Raw genomic sequence first — 14,701 nt, 5'->3', positions numbered from 1 at the left:
CTCCAGCAATCCTGCCTCAGCCTCCTAAGTGGGACCATAGGCACCCGCCACCATGCCAGGCTAGTTTCTTTGACTTTTCTCTAGAGACAGGGTCCACCTGTGTTTCCCAGGCTGGTCCCAGACTTCTAGACTCAAGTGAACCTGAACGTCCTGCCTCGACCTCTCAAATTGCTGGGATTACCGGTGTGAGCCACCACACCCAGTCTAAATTTGTTATGTGCCATGGAACTGCAAAACGTCATTATTAGGGGCAGTTGGATGGAAGGTGTAGGAGGCCACAGTAGTGCCTTTTCAATCTTTTATATCTAAACTAATTTCAACAGAAAACATTTATTTTAAAACATGAAGGGGTTAATCATCTATGAGTTGAAAATACAAAGGCAGGCACACGGTGTTGTGGGAATTCAGAAAGCTGGTCACACGGCTGGGGGTGCTGGGAGGGGCTGGGCATGGTTGGCTCTGTGATCTGGGGGCTGGTGTGTTCCATCTGTGAAGGTCTTTTGAGCTGCACACTTTCTTAATCAATTTTCATAAGTTCAACAAAAAATAAAACGAGGACGTGAAGTTTGCTTGGGTTGTTAAATCTTGGGAAGTTATCCAGCCATGAGCCCTGCCCCAGATGCTTCTAGAACCCTGGAGGGAAATGAGAATTTTCCAAGTAGAGGTGACAGAGGCAAGGCCCTGAGGTGGGAGCGCGCTGCTGCTCGTCCCTAGCTGTTAAGGAGCTGTCCTGGTTGGAATCAGTGCTGGGTGCAGGGCAGGGCTGGAAGTCCATGTCCACATTGTGGCTCAGTGCAATGAAAGCCAATCTCACCCCCTCCGCAGGATGTTCCGCCTGCCAGCAGGTGGCCAGCTGGTGTTCCTGGGATACGGTGCCATTGTAGAAATTGGGTGCAAGTCTCTTGTCCGTAGACGGGGTGCCCTGTTGCAGTGGGATATCTCCTGGCCTCCCTCAGTCCTGATGGGCCTGGGCAGGGCCTGGTGTCAGGGTCCCCGTGGGCTTCTCGAGCTGGCCCTGTCCCACAGTCCCGGGGCTGTCCAGGCCACATTCAGAAGGGACACGGACCCAGCAGCTCTGTTCGAAATCATAATGGGGGAACCAAGGGCCCCCTACATCCAGGTCCGTCGGGAGCCGGGGCATCGAGTTCCACTCCAGGAATCTCCAGGAACCCTGAGGTCTTCCCTGAGCCGGGACCAGGCTGGGCACATCCTGAGTGCCCACAGGGTAGGTGTCTTCCCGGACAGCCCCACCAGGACAAGATGTGGAAGAACAAGGTGCCCATGGTGGGGAAACTAACCAAATGGGCCGCTGGAACCGGGCTGGTGGGCCTGGAGGGGTCTGCCTGTCCCCCTTGCAGAGGGTCGTTCTGCCACTTGAAGTCAGCACAGGCCTCGGTGCCGAGGACCCTTGCTCGGGTTTGGCTGAAAGAAAAACAGACGTGGTCAGCGTCTCCACTGAGTCCATGTAGGCCTTTCCCAGCCAGGCCCCACCTGCCTGGGTCTCTGGAGTCCTCAGGATCTCTGTGTGGCCCCGTGGTCTGACACTGAGGACATGCCTGTAGTCTGCTGATCCCAGAGGGAGGGGTGTGTGCTGCCTGGCATGGGGAAGCTATCAGGGCATGACAGGTAGCTCCTAGGACTGCCCCCAGAGTTCGGACTGGCTGGGGGATTCCTACCACACACCTTCGTCCCAGGGCTGTTGGGCCAGGGATACAGCCCCCAGTGAGAACTCAGGTGGGAGGGGACTTGGATGTCACCCAGCCCCTTGTCACCTCACATGGGGACCCATCTCCACAGTGGGTGATTGGACCTGGATGTGGGTCACCCTCTGCCTTCCTGGGCTGCCCAGTCCATGCCAGGACTGACCGTTCCCACATCTGGCTGAATTCTTGGCTCTGGCTCTCGCCTGGGGTGCAGCCTGTGCCCTCTCCCTGAATGCTCTGGGGTCAGGGACACCCGATTCCCTTGTCTCCCTGGCTCAAGGCTTGTTGTCCTGGAAACCGTGGAGGAGCGTGCAGGAGTGAGGGGCCTCTGCTGCTCTCTGAGGCTGTGGGTGCTTGCAGGGAGGGGCGGGGTTTCCCACAAATGGGTCTGGCTTCTTTAGTGCCCTTGATGGCCTTGTGATGGGGAGACAGAGACACTGTGGAATGTGGGAGGGGGCTTGTTGGAAGGTCTTGCCCACATCGCCCTCCTGCGGGCACAACACATCCAGTACACACGCACTGAGCGCCTGCCGTGAGGACCGGTGGCCTCCTGTACTTTCTTAGAGTCCAGGAGGAAGAGGAGGAAGAAAAGGTGAAGAGGAAGGCCCAGGTAGTAGGGTTGTGGGTCTCGGGCACTCCCCTATTATTGACTGTCCCAGAGGGTGACATGGGGGGGGACACGGCACTGGAGCTCACCTGGGGGTGGCAGGTCCCCTTGCTTCCTTGTTAGTTTCTTCGTAGAGGCCCTAAGATGCTTGAGCACAGAGTCATCATCCAACTCCCAGGTGTGAAAGAACAGGTTCCAAAACCGTGCCCACAGGCCAGACCTGGATGTCTTCATGAGGCGCTCTAGGGACAGGGTGGACATCAGGTCAGGAGAGTTCCCTGGGAGGGGGCACAGCTGATACCCCGTGGCCACTTCAGGCTCCCACTAGGCGATGCGGGAATCTTTTGTGGCCACCCCAGGGGTTTGGATGTGCACAGGAGACTGTGGCTGGGGGAAGTGGGTAGGGAAGTGCTCACAACATTCATCTGGGTCATGTGGGGGATGGGCTCGGTGTCACTGTGCCTTGCCCAGCCCACCTGGCCAGACCTCCCTCTGGGCCAGAACAGAGGATCATGAGGACACTGTGAGGAAGGTGCCCTCGGGTAAGTCAGCGTCTGACCCCAGGGCTCCCCAGGCCCCACTGGGCACATGTAGACTTACTCCTCTGAACTTTAAAGGCAATGCTTGTCATCGGCATCAACACCTGTTCTCCTTCCAGCAAATACACGTCCCACAGGCGCAGGGTGAGCCCAAGAGAGATCTGTGGGGATAGCAGGTGTGGGAGACTGTAGCCCTTCCAGGCTGGGGCTGGTGGCTCGAACTGAGCCCACTGGGGCTTCAGTCCCCAGAGTCAGTGACCTTCCCCATGAGGGTTTCCTGAGCCCTCCAGGGCGCTGGGTCAGACAAGGTCTTGCAGCTCCTCATGGGGGGCACTCATTGGAGTGGGGGTGTGGCTCCTGGAGAGAGGGGCTTGCCCAGGGCTTGAGGCTTCCCTGATCCCTCCCAAGTCAGGTCTTGGCCCAGTCTGCCTATAAGGTCCTGAGCTCCAGTCATTGCCCTGGGATGACCCCTCTTGGGCAGAGGGTTTGGTTTGTGTGTCCTGTGAGGCCCCCCTGTGGGCGGAGCCTCCTGTGGGCTGTGGCTGAGCCAGACCCCCAGGCTGGGGAAGCAAGGCACTGCAGGGCAAGGAGGGTCCCTGAGCCAGGGTCTCCCTGTGCCTTCTTACCCCGTCATTCAACATCTGGAGAAGCCAGCCTAACGAGGAATCCTGCGCGCAAAGACCTTCCTTGTCCTGATGGGAGGAACAGAGGTGCTCAGTGCCCCCTGGGCTGCCCTAAAAACCTCCCTCTTCCAGGGCCTCTGAAGACCCTTCCCCTAGTGCAGAACACTGGGCGGTGTCCAGGGCTCCCCCCAACACCGGCCCCTTCCCACACTCCCGGTGGACACACTGCCCTTTGCCCTGCTCTGCGGGAGCTGGGCCCCCATCCCTGTGCCTCTGTCTCCTCCAGGGCAGGAAAGGAATCCAACTCCCAGCCCATGGAGAACCTGACGTCCCAGGTCAGGCCCTGGCTGGACTCATCCAGTCACCAGCCCCACCAGGGGCTCCAGTCCCCGTTCCTCCAGCTCCACGGGAGGCAGAGTCTCTGGGGAAGAGCCCAAGCTTGCTCACCAGACGCCATAAACTCACCAGATGCCACCTGGTCTTGTGTTGTGACGTGGGGACCACATGCTCCTGATGGTCTTGGAGGCCCTGGACTGTCCCGCCATTTGGGCTGTGGAATCCTGAGAAGCCCCAAGCCCATCAAGAAATCAGAGCCTTCCCCCAAGATGTGGAGCCATCAGCTGGAAGAGCTGGGCAGCTGGAGAGGCCCCCAAACCTCAAGGCCTTTCATCCTCCCATCTGGTGACCCACCATGCAGCCTTTGCCCTGGGGACGTGGGGCAGGAACATCCCCTGGAGCCTGGCTGGAGGTTCCCCTGGACGCCTCCTGGACCAGGGTGCAAAAAGGGCAAACATGACTTGAGGCCACCACATGGCAACCAGAGCAGGGTGGGTGCTGGGCTCTTGGTCGTCTACTGGAATTGAGGTCAGACCAGGGGACACGGGTTGCGGAGATGCTGCCACCTGGGCTTGGTCGGCCCATTCATGGGCACCAAGGGCAGCAGGACTCTCAGGGATTGGAGAGTCAGCTACACAATCAGATCCAGAGGACGTGGCAGCAGGACACATAGGGTGGCCACGGGGAGGATGAGATGCCCTCCGCTGATGGGGATGAAAGGCGTCTGACTTGGGCTTTGGGGTCAGCCGCGGACTCCTGTGGGACCCTCCGCAGAGACATCCTAAAGACTCCCAAGGAGCTGGCCAAGGAAGGTGCCTTGACTGAAAGCTGAGATCATCTGGCCAGGGTGGCCGTCCCTGGGTCTGACTGCATGAGGTCCCTTGGGCACCTGTTCACCTACCCTGCAGGGAGTGCCTCTCCCTGGCCAGCAGCTGCACCAGTGCCCAGAATGCATCCTCCTCAGGCAGATAAAGGAGGAACAAGGCCGCGATGTGGCTCAGGTCCCTGCAGTAGCCCACCTCCTGCAAAAGCCAGAGTCACCGTGGAAGGACATCACCTGGGAGGACTGAGGTCACCTGGGAGGACTCATGTCATTGGAGAGGGCAGAGGTGACTGGGGAGGCTTCCTCTGAAGAAGAGGCTTCCTCAGGATGCAAATTCATTTCATGACAAGAGCCAAGTCCATCAGGCACTTCAGCACCTTGTCCAAACTGTCTCCTGATGGCACCATCCCGCATGCGACCCTGCCAAGCTCCTGGGCTTTGGGGCAGCCCCAGGAGGAGGGCGTCATTTCTTGTTCTGAGAAGTGGTGGTCAGACCCAGGTGACACCAGGAGTCCAGGCCCCGACTCCTTTGTGTCTCAGCTTGACCCCTTGAGACCACTCCCTTGCTTGGAGGTTTATGCCAGCAGTGAGCTGGAGTTCTACCTCCTATATCCTGGTGGGTCACAAACACTAACTTTAAAAGAAGTGATGGCACCCCCACCAGACACCCACTCCTGTGAACAGGGAAATACTGCCCGGGAACGTCACTGCCAGGAATACTCACCGGGTTATACTCCGAATATGCCAGGAGGATGTAGAATAGTTCCCGCTGCCTAGGAAACAGAGAAATGAGGCTTTTGTTTGTTTTGTGCAGATGCCGTAAGTTTCACTTTGTCTACAAAGCTTAACAACAAATCCCACTTTAGGTTCAGATGATTCACCAGATAAGCAGTGAGCTCTTCAGGGCCTTTGACTTTGAGGAAATGTTTCAGTAAAATCCACATCTGTGACATGCAGATAGCCCAGTTGTACAGTGACTTGCCTGATCCTTTTCACTCTGAATGATTTTCTTTATTTATTTTCAGTTTGCAGACATGCCAGTTCAGCCTTTGGGTGTACAGTTCCTCCACGGTTCTAAACCAATGGGCAGAGTCTCCTGGCGACTGCTCCAGCCCCTCCTGAAGCGACTCCTTCATCTTCCAAGTCTCCCGATTGGCCCCTATGCACCCGGCATCTCCCTGATCCCTCAGCCCCCGGCCACCCAGACTGCTTCTCAATCCCTATGGTTTGGCCTTTTCCAGAATGGCCCAGGAATGGGAATCCTATGTGGTAGCTTATTGGGACTGGCTTCTTTCCCTCAGCAAAATGCATCTAGGATCCACCCACGTTTGTGCGGGCATCACTGGCTCATTCCCTTTTCTCACTGTGGCTTCCGTTCAAAGGGAGGACCAGCCTTGCTCTCCCCGTTCCCATGTTGAAGACTGTCCCCGAAGGCTCCTTGTGTGAGTGACGATGAAGCAAGCAGTGGTCGTGGCATGCAGGTTTCATGTGCACATCAGTTTTCAAATCAGTGGGTTCAATATTTGTGATACTTTGGGGACACGTGGTTGAAGTCCATTGAGCTTTGTGAGTCACTGCCAAACTGGCTGCCAAAGTGGCTGTGCCATGTCATGTTCCCAGCAGACCAGGATGACAGTTTCCAGGACCCCTAATTGCCCCAGCATTTGGTGCTGTCAGTGTTGCCTGGAGAGGCTCATGGGCCCTCCATCCTGCCACCCTCCCGTGAGTCCTACCATGGGTCCCCGTGGGTCAGGGAGAGCACCTTTCACCATTGTGCATGATTTTCTTTGCTGCCTTCTGTCTCCTCAGGATCCTCCTGGGTTCTGGCCCCACATGTTCCAGTCTGGCCCAGGGCTTGGAACCAGGTGCTCAGTTCATGGTGCCGGCTGCTCCCTGGGTCAGGGGAGGTCTTTGCAGCTCTGTCATCCCCCCTAGGTGACCCTGGCCTCTTCTCCGGGGAAGCCCCCATCCCTTTCGTTCACTCCATCTCTGATGAGACCCTGTGGCTCCCATAGGCTTACTTGGTTCCGTATCGATCCCTGAAGAAGATGTGAGTCCTTAATGTCCTGCTCAAGTCCACATCAATCTGGTGGATGTGTTCAGATGACCTCTTGCCCTTCTCCTTCATGACCTGTAGGGCAGGGCCAAGAAGAGGAAGCAGCCTCAGAACAGATGGAAGACTCCTGGCCCCAAATGGCAGTCAGCCCACAGTCAGCACTCCGGGAAGGAAGGAAAGCAGGAAGGTTTCCTTGTGCACAAAGCTGCTTTTTGGCTTGTTACTGAAGCCGGGGAGGGTCACCAGAGCTGAGTTTGTCTGTGGTGACTATGTCACCGTCCGTGCCCAGGATGTGCATCTGACCATCCCACCCACCCCCCAGCCTGGGCTTGATGCTCGCTCCCTCCAGCTGGAGACCTGGGCCCCTGACACGGCCTGTCCTGTTTGTTGGGCCGTACCTTGTATGTTCTGGGGTTTTTCGACTTGACTTCCTGTATGTTCAGCAGGACTGACCACACTTGGCCCCGGATGTTCATGGGAATGCCCTTATATACTCGATCTATCAGCTGTGGGCAGAAAACAATCTGATGTCACAGGCCACGGGGCGACCCCAGTGAGGACCACAGCCCGAGGATTCTGGAAATGGTTGGTTTTGGCCCTATGATTCCTCATTAGAGGTGACATTAAGCTGGGACACAGTCTCCCTTCCCAGGATTGAAAGAGTGGATGGGCACTCAGAGTCGGAACTCTGATCTGAACATTTTCCTTCCTTTGGGTCACCAGGGCATCCCTAGCCTTGAGCTCCGGGTGGTCCCAGCGCTAGATTCAGATTCCCTCCCAGCAAGGTGACGCTTGCACGAACAGGCAGGCAAACCACCAACCAGGCCTGCAGTCTTCTGGGTGAGGACAGTGTGCCACCCACCCTCTGAGAGGCTGACGGTGCCAGGCCACAGCCATGGGTGCCCGTCCCCTGTCTCTGCAGAGAGTGGTTCCCAGGGCCTCTCCCTCCACACATTACCTTTTTACTGTTCTTATATGTCTCCCACTGTCCCAGCATTTCCATCCACTTGCTCTTTCGTGTTATCTCCCGCCGCATTTGCTGTCAAATGAGGAATGTTGGAGTTAGCGGAGCTGCCAGGCTTCCCAGAGCCGCCCGTGGATGCTGCGTCTTGGGCTCTGGAACCCTGGTGGACCCAGCTGGAGGGAGCCAGGGAAGGGCAGACCCTAAGGGTTGAGAGCCTTTGAGCAAATGAGCGCCAGTGGGCTGGCTTTGGGACCCCGGGACGTGCCATCCTCAGGCCACAGACACACCAGTGTTAGGTCAGGTCCCAGCCTCTACGTGGGGTCCTGACACAGGCGGGCAGCCACCCCCAAGCCACAACTGTGGTTCTCACTTTGGAATCTTATCAAGCTGTCAAAGTTACAGCAGCCTGGGGTCAGTTCCAGCAGGGAGTGCTGCCCCTCTCAGGGACATCGTGTTGCCCTCACCTGCCACCGCCCAGGCCAGCTGCCTCCTCTGCCTCACCGACCACTCGCCCAGTCCACACGCCCCGAACCAGCCCCTCCATGCATCAGGTTCTTACCTTCGCCTCCCGAGCAGTGGCAGGAGGCAGCTCTGTCTCACTGTAAGACAACCCAGGCAGAACTGAGGACCTGCACAGGGCCTGGAGCTCCCCGAGACTGGGAGCCAACCCCCAGAAAGGACAGGCTCTGTCCCTATCCAGCTCAGCGCTCAGTCCAGGAAAAGACACAGGGAAGGGAGGACAAGGGCCTTCCTGTGGGGCTGACTCCCAGGAGGGGCAGGACCTGGGAGAAGAAGGAGTGCGGGGCCAGCCTGGCCGGGGTTACTGGGGCTCCTGGCGTGGGGGGTGGTCAGGCTGCACAATGGGGCTGCCCGTCCTGGACTGGAGGTGGTGCTTTCTGCTGGAGCTGAGAAAGGTCAGCCCTGAGATGGGATGGGGGCCACCCAGAGTGGGCGACTGGGCCCTGACAGGAGTCCCTCAGGGAGTGACCACATCACACCACCAGGGTCAAGGGAGCCTGCCCTGAGACCTGCCCGGTGTACTCCTGGTGTACCAGGGCCCCATCCCACTTAATAGCCCCAAGGCCCTTGCAGGTTCTGACTCCCAGCATCCACCTGCCTCTCCCTGCACCTGACCCACACACTCTGCGTTTCAGAAGTGGCACAACTCATCAGCTCCCTCCCACCCTACCTCCCCCGGGATCCTCTGTCTCTCCATCCTAAGAACCCTAAGGGATGGACTCCTGGCTGGGCTCCTCTTACATGGCCCCAGGTCCTTTCCCAGCACCAGACCCAGGGTCTCTAGCCACAAGCCCTGCTGCCTCCCTGACCTCACCATGAAATACCCAGAACGGGGCCCTGCCCATCTCCTCCCCCATTCTCCTAGGGCCACCGCTCCCATCGTTCCCATACCTTTCCCCCTTCCCCATGGGGACAGTGAGGGCTGTATCTCTAGGGAAATGAGGGAGGACAGGGGCAGGTGGGCCCTCAGAGACCTGCTGGACAACAGCCCTGAGGCTAGGCCAGGCGTCCCCTCACCCTGTAGCCAGAACCCTTGGATTTCACTGGGGTTGTTTCCAAGTAGACATGGCCAGACCCTCAGGCTGCCCCGCTCCTCTTGTGCTGACTTGGGGACAGAACTGCTGAGAGCCCAGGGGCCTGACCTAGGCCAGTCTCCATTCCCACCCGCTCCCTAGATGGGCCCCGCACCTCTGGCCTAACAGCAACCTCGGGCTGGACCTGCAGGGGAGCCAGGGAGGAGTTCTGACCCTGGAAAGGAGGTTGGCCTGACCCGGCGAGGCAGTCCTGCCTCAGAAAGGCCTTTCTGAAAGCAAACCCATCCCTGAGCTGAGACAGGTGCTTCAGGGGTGAGGGGAGCACAGAGGACTCACTGCACAATCCCAAAGCGATCAATGTTGTTGTAGATTCCAACAGGCTCAGGCCCCATGTCCTTTAGCAGCCCGGCTCGGTGTCCCTGTAACCCAGAGGGAGGCTTGGTGAGGGGTCCAGGGCAAAGGGTGCAAAGGCCTGGGGGTAGTGGCCACCCGTGCCCACTCTGTGCTCCTAGGGAGCCCAGGACCCTTTGGGGAGCCCAGGACCCTTTGACCAGGGCGCACTGGAAGAGGCCTCCCTCCAAGGAGCAGACCGACCTGTACCTTCTCATAGTTCATGATGATATTCTCTCGCTCCTGTGCCCACAAACTATCTGCATCCTCTATGATTACCATCCTGTGAGACAAAAATCATCTAAAAGTTACATTGTACTTGAGACCTTCGGAGAACACCTGAACCGTTCCCACCAGGCTCCCAGATGCTGGCTGGCCGTGTAACCCCGACTCCATCACCTTCCCCAGTTAAAAAGGTGCCAGACCTAGTGTCCCACACCTGCAGGAGTCTCTGGAGTCCACAGTCCCAAGCAGGGGTGGGCATCATCCCAAGCACTTGAGGACAGTGGGAACTGGACAGAGAATCCCGTCGTCCCCAATTGCCATGAAATGGGGACACACCTGCCCCAGCAGGTTGAATAGTGTCCACCTGCCAAGGGTGAAGGGCCCATGATGGGCTATTCCAGGGATGTGGAGGGAGACTGAGGTCAGTGACCAGAGGTCTCTGTACAATCGGCCTCCTGGGATGCTCAGGGACCACAGAGATGTCCAGTTTCCTACAGGGATCAAGATCTCTCCTGACTGCTCTGTTCTTCTCCGCTCATCACTTTGGCTCCCGTGGCCATTGAGTCTGAACAGTGAAGCCACTTTAGGAATAATGCCAGTTGAGCAGGAGGGTGTTCGGTTTGGGGGATGAAAATGATCTATTGTGCTAGTGGAAACCCTCACTCGGGGAGGGACTGGACTCCACCATTCTGAGCTGTCCCTACAGGAGGGGGCTTCATTTTCCCAGGTCGCTGAGGAAGGACAGTGGGTCCTTGGTCCCAGAGAACACCTGGATGGACCATCCCTCCTGGGAACACTTGGGGCAAAAGGAGGGCGAGGCCTCGAAAGGACCAGACAGAGCAAGAAATATGTGGAGAGAACCCCAGTGCCCGGACCCCTTTGAACAGAAGAGAAGATAGTCTCCCCCCAGCCAGCCCTCCAGGGCTCCTTCATTTTCCACAGCTACCCAAGGACAGAAGGTTCCCCAGGACAAGGGACCATGTGTGTTCAGTGAGGCCCACAGCCACCATCAGGACCCAGCTTAGGGCACAGAGGTGTTCTGAGGACCCTCCTATTCCCCCACCCACAGTGGATCTATCCCAGTGGCTCTGCCAGGACCAGGCTCTGCCCCATCAGGATGGGAAACCTGGGAAGACTTGGGATCTAGGGCAGGGAGGTCACAGGGTTCAGGCCTGAATTCCAGCACAGCGTACGGCAGGGCTGAGAGCAAAACCCAGGGTCCTGTCTGGATTCCCAGGCCGGTAACCACCTCTCTGACCCCAGACGTCTCACCTGTCGAATGGGTACACTAGGGAACAGCACTCACTCTATGAAGCCACCGTGAGGACGAAAGAGCCAATCGTCTACACTGGCAGTGTAGAACGGGCGACCGGTGAGTGCTCAGGGATGACCCTCCTCTTTAGCTCCCCAGAGGCCAACACCACCCACAGCATAGCCACTGTCCCCAAGTCAGCCTGGAGGGAAGAGAGCAGGTCGCACTCACCTGATTCCGATGAATCAGTTGGTCTGCGTTATGCCTCTCAGGTAGAAAACCTTTGAGTCCACAAAACTGGTCCCAGATACCACCGTGCGTGTGTAGCTGATACCACTGTGCGTGGGTAACTGCCGTAGAACACAGAGGCAGGCCGGACAGCGGATTGGTGCTAAGCACCAGTGACATTCTGAGGTCATGGCACGCATCACAGTGGGGCCTTGCCCGGGTCAGCAGGGCCCAGAGTCAGGGTCCTCCGCTGCCTGAGGCGGCCACATGCCTGCCTGCGATGTGTTTGTGTGCATGCGTGCACACCTGTACATGGGTAAACACATCTGTGCACATGTGTGTGCCTTCTCTGGCCAGGCCTGGCTGCCCCATTCATGTGTGCACCCAGTTCCTCATCACTGTCACCCCCGAGGCCCAGGACCAGTATCAGAGCATCCACGGGTGTTCCCTAACCTCAGCCCTCCTCGCCCAGGGTGGTGTGGGATACACAGAAGGATGGAGGGAAGTGACCACTACTGTTGAATCTCAGAATACAAATGCTACTACTATTACTTAATGGTATTTTCGTGTCTCTAATGGTATCTTTTTTTTAAATTTCTGATATTTTAACTGGGTATTTCTCACCATGACCCTTGAATGTTCTAGCTAGAGGATCCTGTGGGGAAAGTGCCAGGCACACAGTAGGGCCTCACTCTATTCCAGACATGTTATCTAAAATCTGGTTCATCTGTCCTTCCTGCCAGGGCCTAGGGGATGCCAAATTCCAGGGTCCAGAAAGAGCTTGGGATAAAATGAAGCTTCAAGGGGTGAACTTTGACCTGGACTCAGTCTGCCTGTGCCACTCAAACGGAGTCTCAAGTCCCAAGATAGGGCGTCCAGATGCCTCAATGCAGGGACCTCTGATCGACACCTGCTCCCCTGTACTCATTAGCAACCTCACCCACCCTACTCTCAAAGCACACTTGGCCCTCATATCCGGGAGCTCTGCATCTGTGGATTCAGCAACAGCAGATGGAAAATATTCAGAAAATAAATTGCATGGTTATGTCTCTACTGAATATGTGCAGACTTTGTTCTTGTCATCATTCCCTAAAGAATACAGTATCCCAACCATTTATGTAGCATCTGCATTGTATTACATATCACAAATAATCTAGTAATGGTCTAATGTCTACTGGAGGATGTGCATAGCTTTTATGTAAATACTAGGCCATGTTATATCAGGGACTTGAGCATCCATGGATTTTGGCATCCCCGGGACCCTAGAACTAATCCTCCATGGATACCAAGGGACAATTGTATAAACTCACTCAGGAAGGCTGCTCATTTGAGGAAGGGCCCAGTTCAGTTCAGACAGGGACATCATCCCTGGACTACTGTCCATCCATCCAACCATCCATTCATCCATTGGCACCACCCTCTAGTGCTCTCCGAGTGACAGCCCTAGCAAGTGGAGACATTTAAAAAGACCGGCCCACGTTGTCCAGCTTTGAGGTCTTGGAAGAAGTTGCACCAGTGTGAGAATAGGGGGTCAGTTTCCTCCAGGATCCAAAGAGCGTATCAGGGCCCCTTGGGGTGAGGAAAGGGGCGCGGCCTCTCCAGCAGCCACACGGGCTGCAGTAGGATGGGGCTGCAGCTGGCCCTGTTTATCACTTGGCCCTCATCATGGGAACAGAAAGACCAGGAGGCAGAGGAGGAACATGGGGCAGCTGGTTGCCTAAGCAGAAGGCACCTCAGGGAAGGGGTTTTAGTTTGTTTTCACACAGCTGTAAAGAAATACTTGAGGCTGGGCGTGGTGGCTCACACGTGTAATCTCAGTACTTTGGGAGGCCGAGGCGGGTGGATCACCTGAGGTCAGGAGTTCAAGACCAGCCTGGCCAACATGGTGAAACCCCGTCTCAACTAAAAATACAAAAAAAGTTAGCTGGGCGTGGTGGCGGGCGCCTGTCATCCCACCTACTTCGGGAGGCTGAGGCAGGAGAATCCCTTGAACCTGGGAGGCAGAGGTTGCAGTGAGCCTAGATGGTGCCATTGCACTCCAGCCTCAGTGACAAGATTGAAACTCTGTTAAAAAAAATAATAATAATAAATACTTGAGACTGAGTAGTTTATAAAGGAAAGAGGTTTAATCGACTCACAGTTCAGGGAATTACAATTATGGCAGAAGGCGAAGGGGAAGCAGGCACCTTCTTCACAAGGCGGCAGGAGGGAGTGAGTGGAGAACGAGGAAGTGCCACACTTTGAAACCATCAGCTCTCCTGAGGACTCCCTCACTCTCAGGGGAGCAGCACCAGGGAAACTATCTCTAGATCCAATCACCTCCCACCAGGTTCCTCCCTTGACACAGGAGGGATGAGTTTTGGGTGGGGACACAGATCCAAACCTATCAGGGTCTCAGCCTGTCTTGTAGCTCCCCGGTGCTGAGGCTGAGTACAGATCTGCTGGCCCTGCTCTACAGCACCGGGGGCTCTGCCTGTGCGCCCCCATCTGCTGCTTCCTGGGGTGGTGGCTGCTTCCTGAAGAAGAGGTTGGATCTGCTCTCCTGCCCACCCCTCTCCAGGGCCTTGTGGTGCCCTGGCCACATCTTCCCAGGGTAAGGGCAGGAAACTGGGCTCCTTGCCCTTCTTGTTGCTTGGGTGACCATCCTGGGGTCATTTGTAGGCCCCATCACTGTTCCTCCTTCTAAATGGAGAGCATTTTGGCAAATCTTCCCAGTAGAGGCCGGGGGCTCATCCCTGTTATCTGTTCTAGCTTGGTAAAGCCAGGTGAAGACATCTGGGCAAGCAGAAAGTAGAGTGGCCCCCAGGAAGGGTGGGTGGAGGGTGCTGGCCTTTGGGCTTGCCTGGAGCAGCGTGTGAGGGGGCAAGATTATCAGCAAGTAGGGTTGTCAGGACTAACATCAGGAGGCAGTAATAATGCTGGTGGGGGGACGGCGGTGTGGCTGGCTTGGTGTGGGGCATGAGAGCCAAGGTTTGTCAGCTCGCAGAGAGGTGCCTGACCCATGGACTAGCGGCTGTGGAACCCAGTGGTTGCCCTTAGTTCCTGGATCCTGGGAGACTTCTGGAACCTGGGCCTGGGGCAGCCTAGGGGTGGAGGTGGTGGGTGACAGGGGTAGGGGTCTCTGCCTCTCTCTTTCAGTAAGAGGGAGAACCAAGAAAGGCACTGAAGCATGGTCTGCAGAGAAGGCACTTGTGCAAACACCAGGAGAATGAGGGGCCGAATTGTCTTCATTTCTCCTAAAAACATGCATTCTCTCCCAGGAAACCCTGGTGAGGGCATGAAGCACAGGGTGTGTGTGTGTCTGTGTGTGTGTGTATGGAGGTATATGCATGCGTATGTATGTATGTATGTGCATGCGTGTGCGCAGGTTTGTGCATAGGAATGTATTTATGTATGTGCATG

General features: G+C 56.6%; 1 protein-coding gene across 1 annotated transcript; it reads right to left on the bottom strand.

The window, feature by feature from the left end:
* Positions 1-625: 625 nt before the first annotated feature.
* Positions 626-11,503, bottom strand: LOC100423539 (TBC1 domain family member 3B-like). Its single transcript, XM_077970733.1, has 15 exons — positions 11,303-11,503; positions 9,805-9,877; positions 9,541-9,623; positions 8,211-8,250; positions 7,646-7,726; positions 7,086-7,193; positions 6,653-6,762; positions 5,356-5,404; positions 4,710-4,830; positions 3,938-4,032; positions 3,476-3,541; positions 2,911-3,010; positions 2,400-2,552; positions 1,060-1,422; positions 626-873 (listed from the first exon to the last, which is right to left on the bottom strand). The coding sequence occupies exons 2-15, from the start codon at positions 9,874-9,876 to the stop codon at positions 626-628; spliced, it is 1,689 nt and encodes a 562-aa protein (XP_077826859.1). The 5' UTR covers position 9,877; positions 11,303-11,503.
* Between the last annotated feature and the right edge of the window lie 3,198 nt (positions 11,504-14,701).

The sequence above is a fragment of the Macaca mulatta genome, chromosome 16 (genome assembly GCF_049350105.2).
Source record: "Macaca mulatta isolate MMU2019108-1 chromosome 16, T2T-MMU8v2.0, whole genome shotgun sequence".
NCBI lineage: Eukaryota > Metazoa > Chordata > Mammalia > Primates > Cercopithecidae > Macaca > Macaca mulatta.
This window is presented reverse-complemented; position numbering and strand designations above follow the sequence as displayed.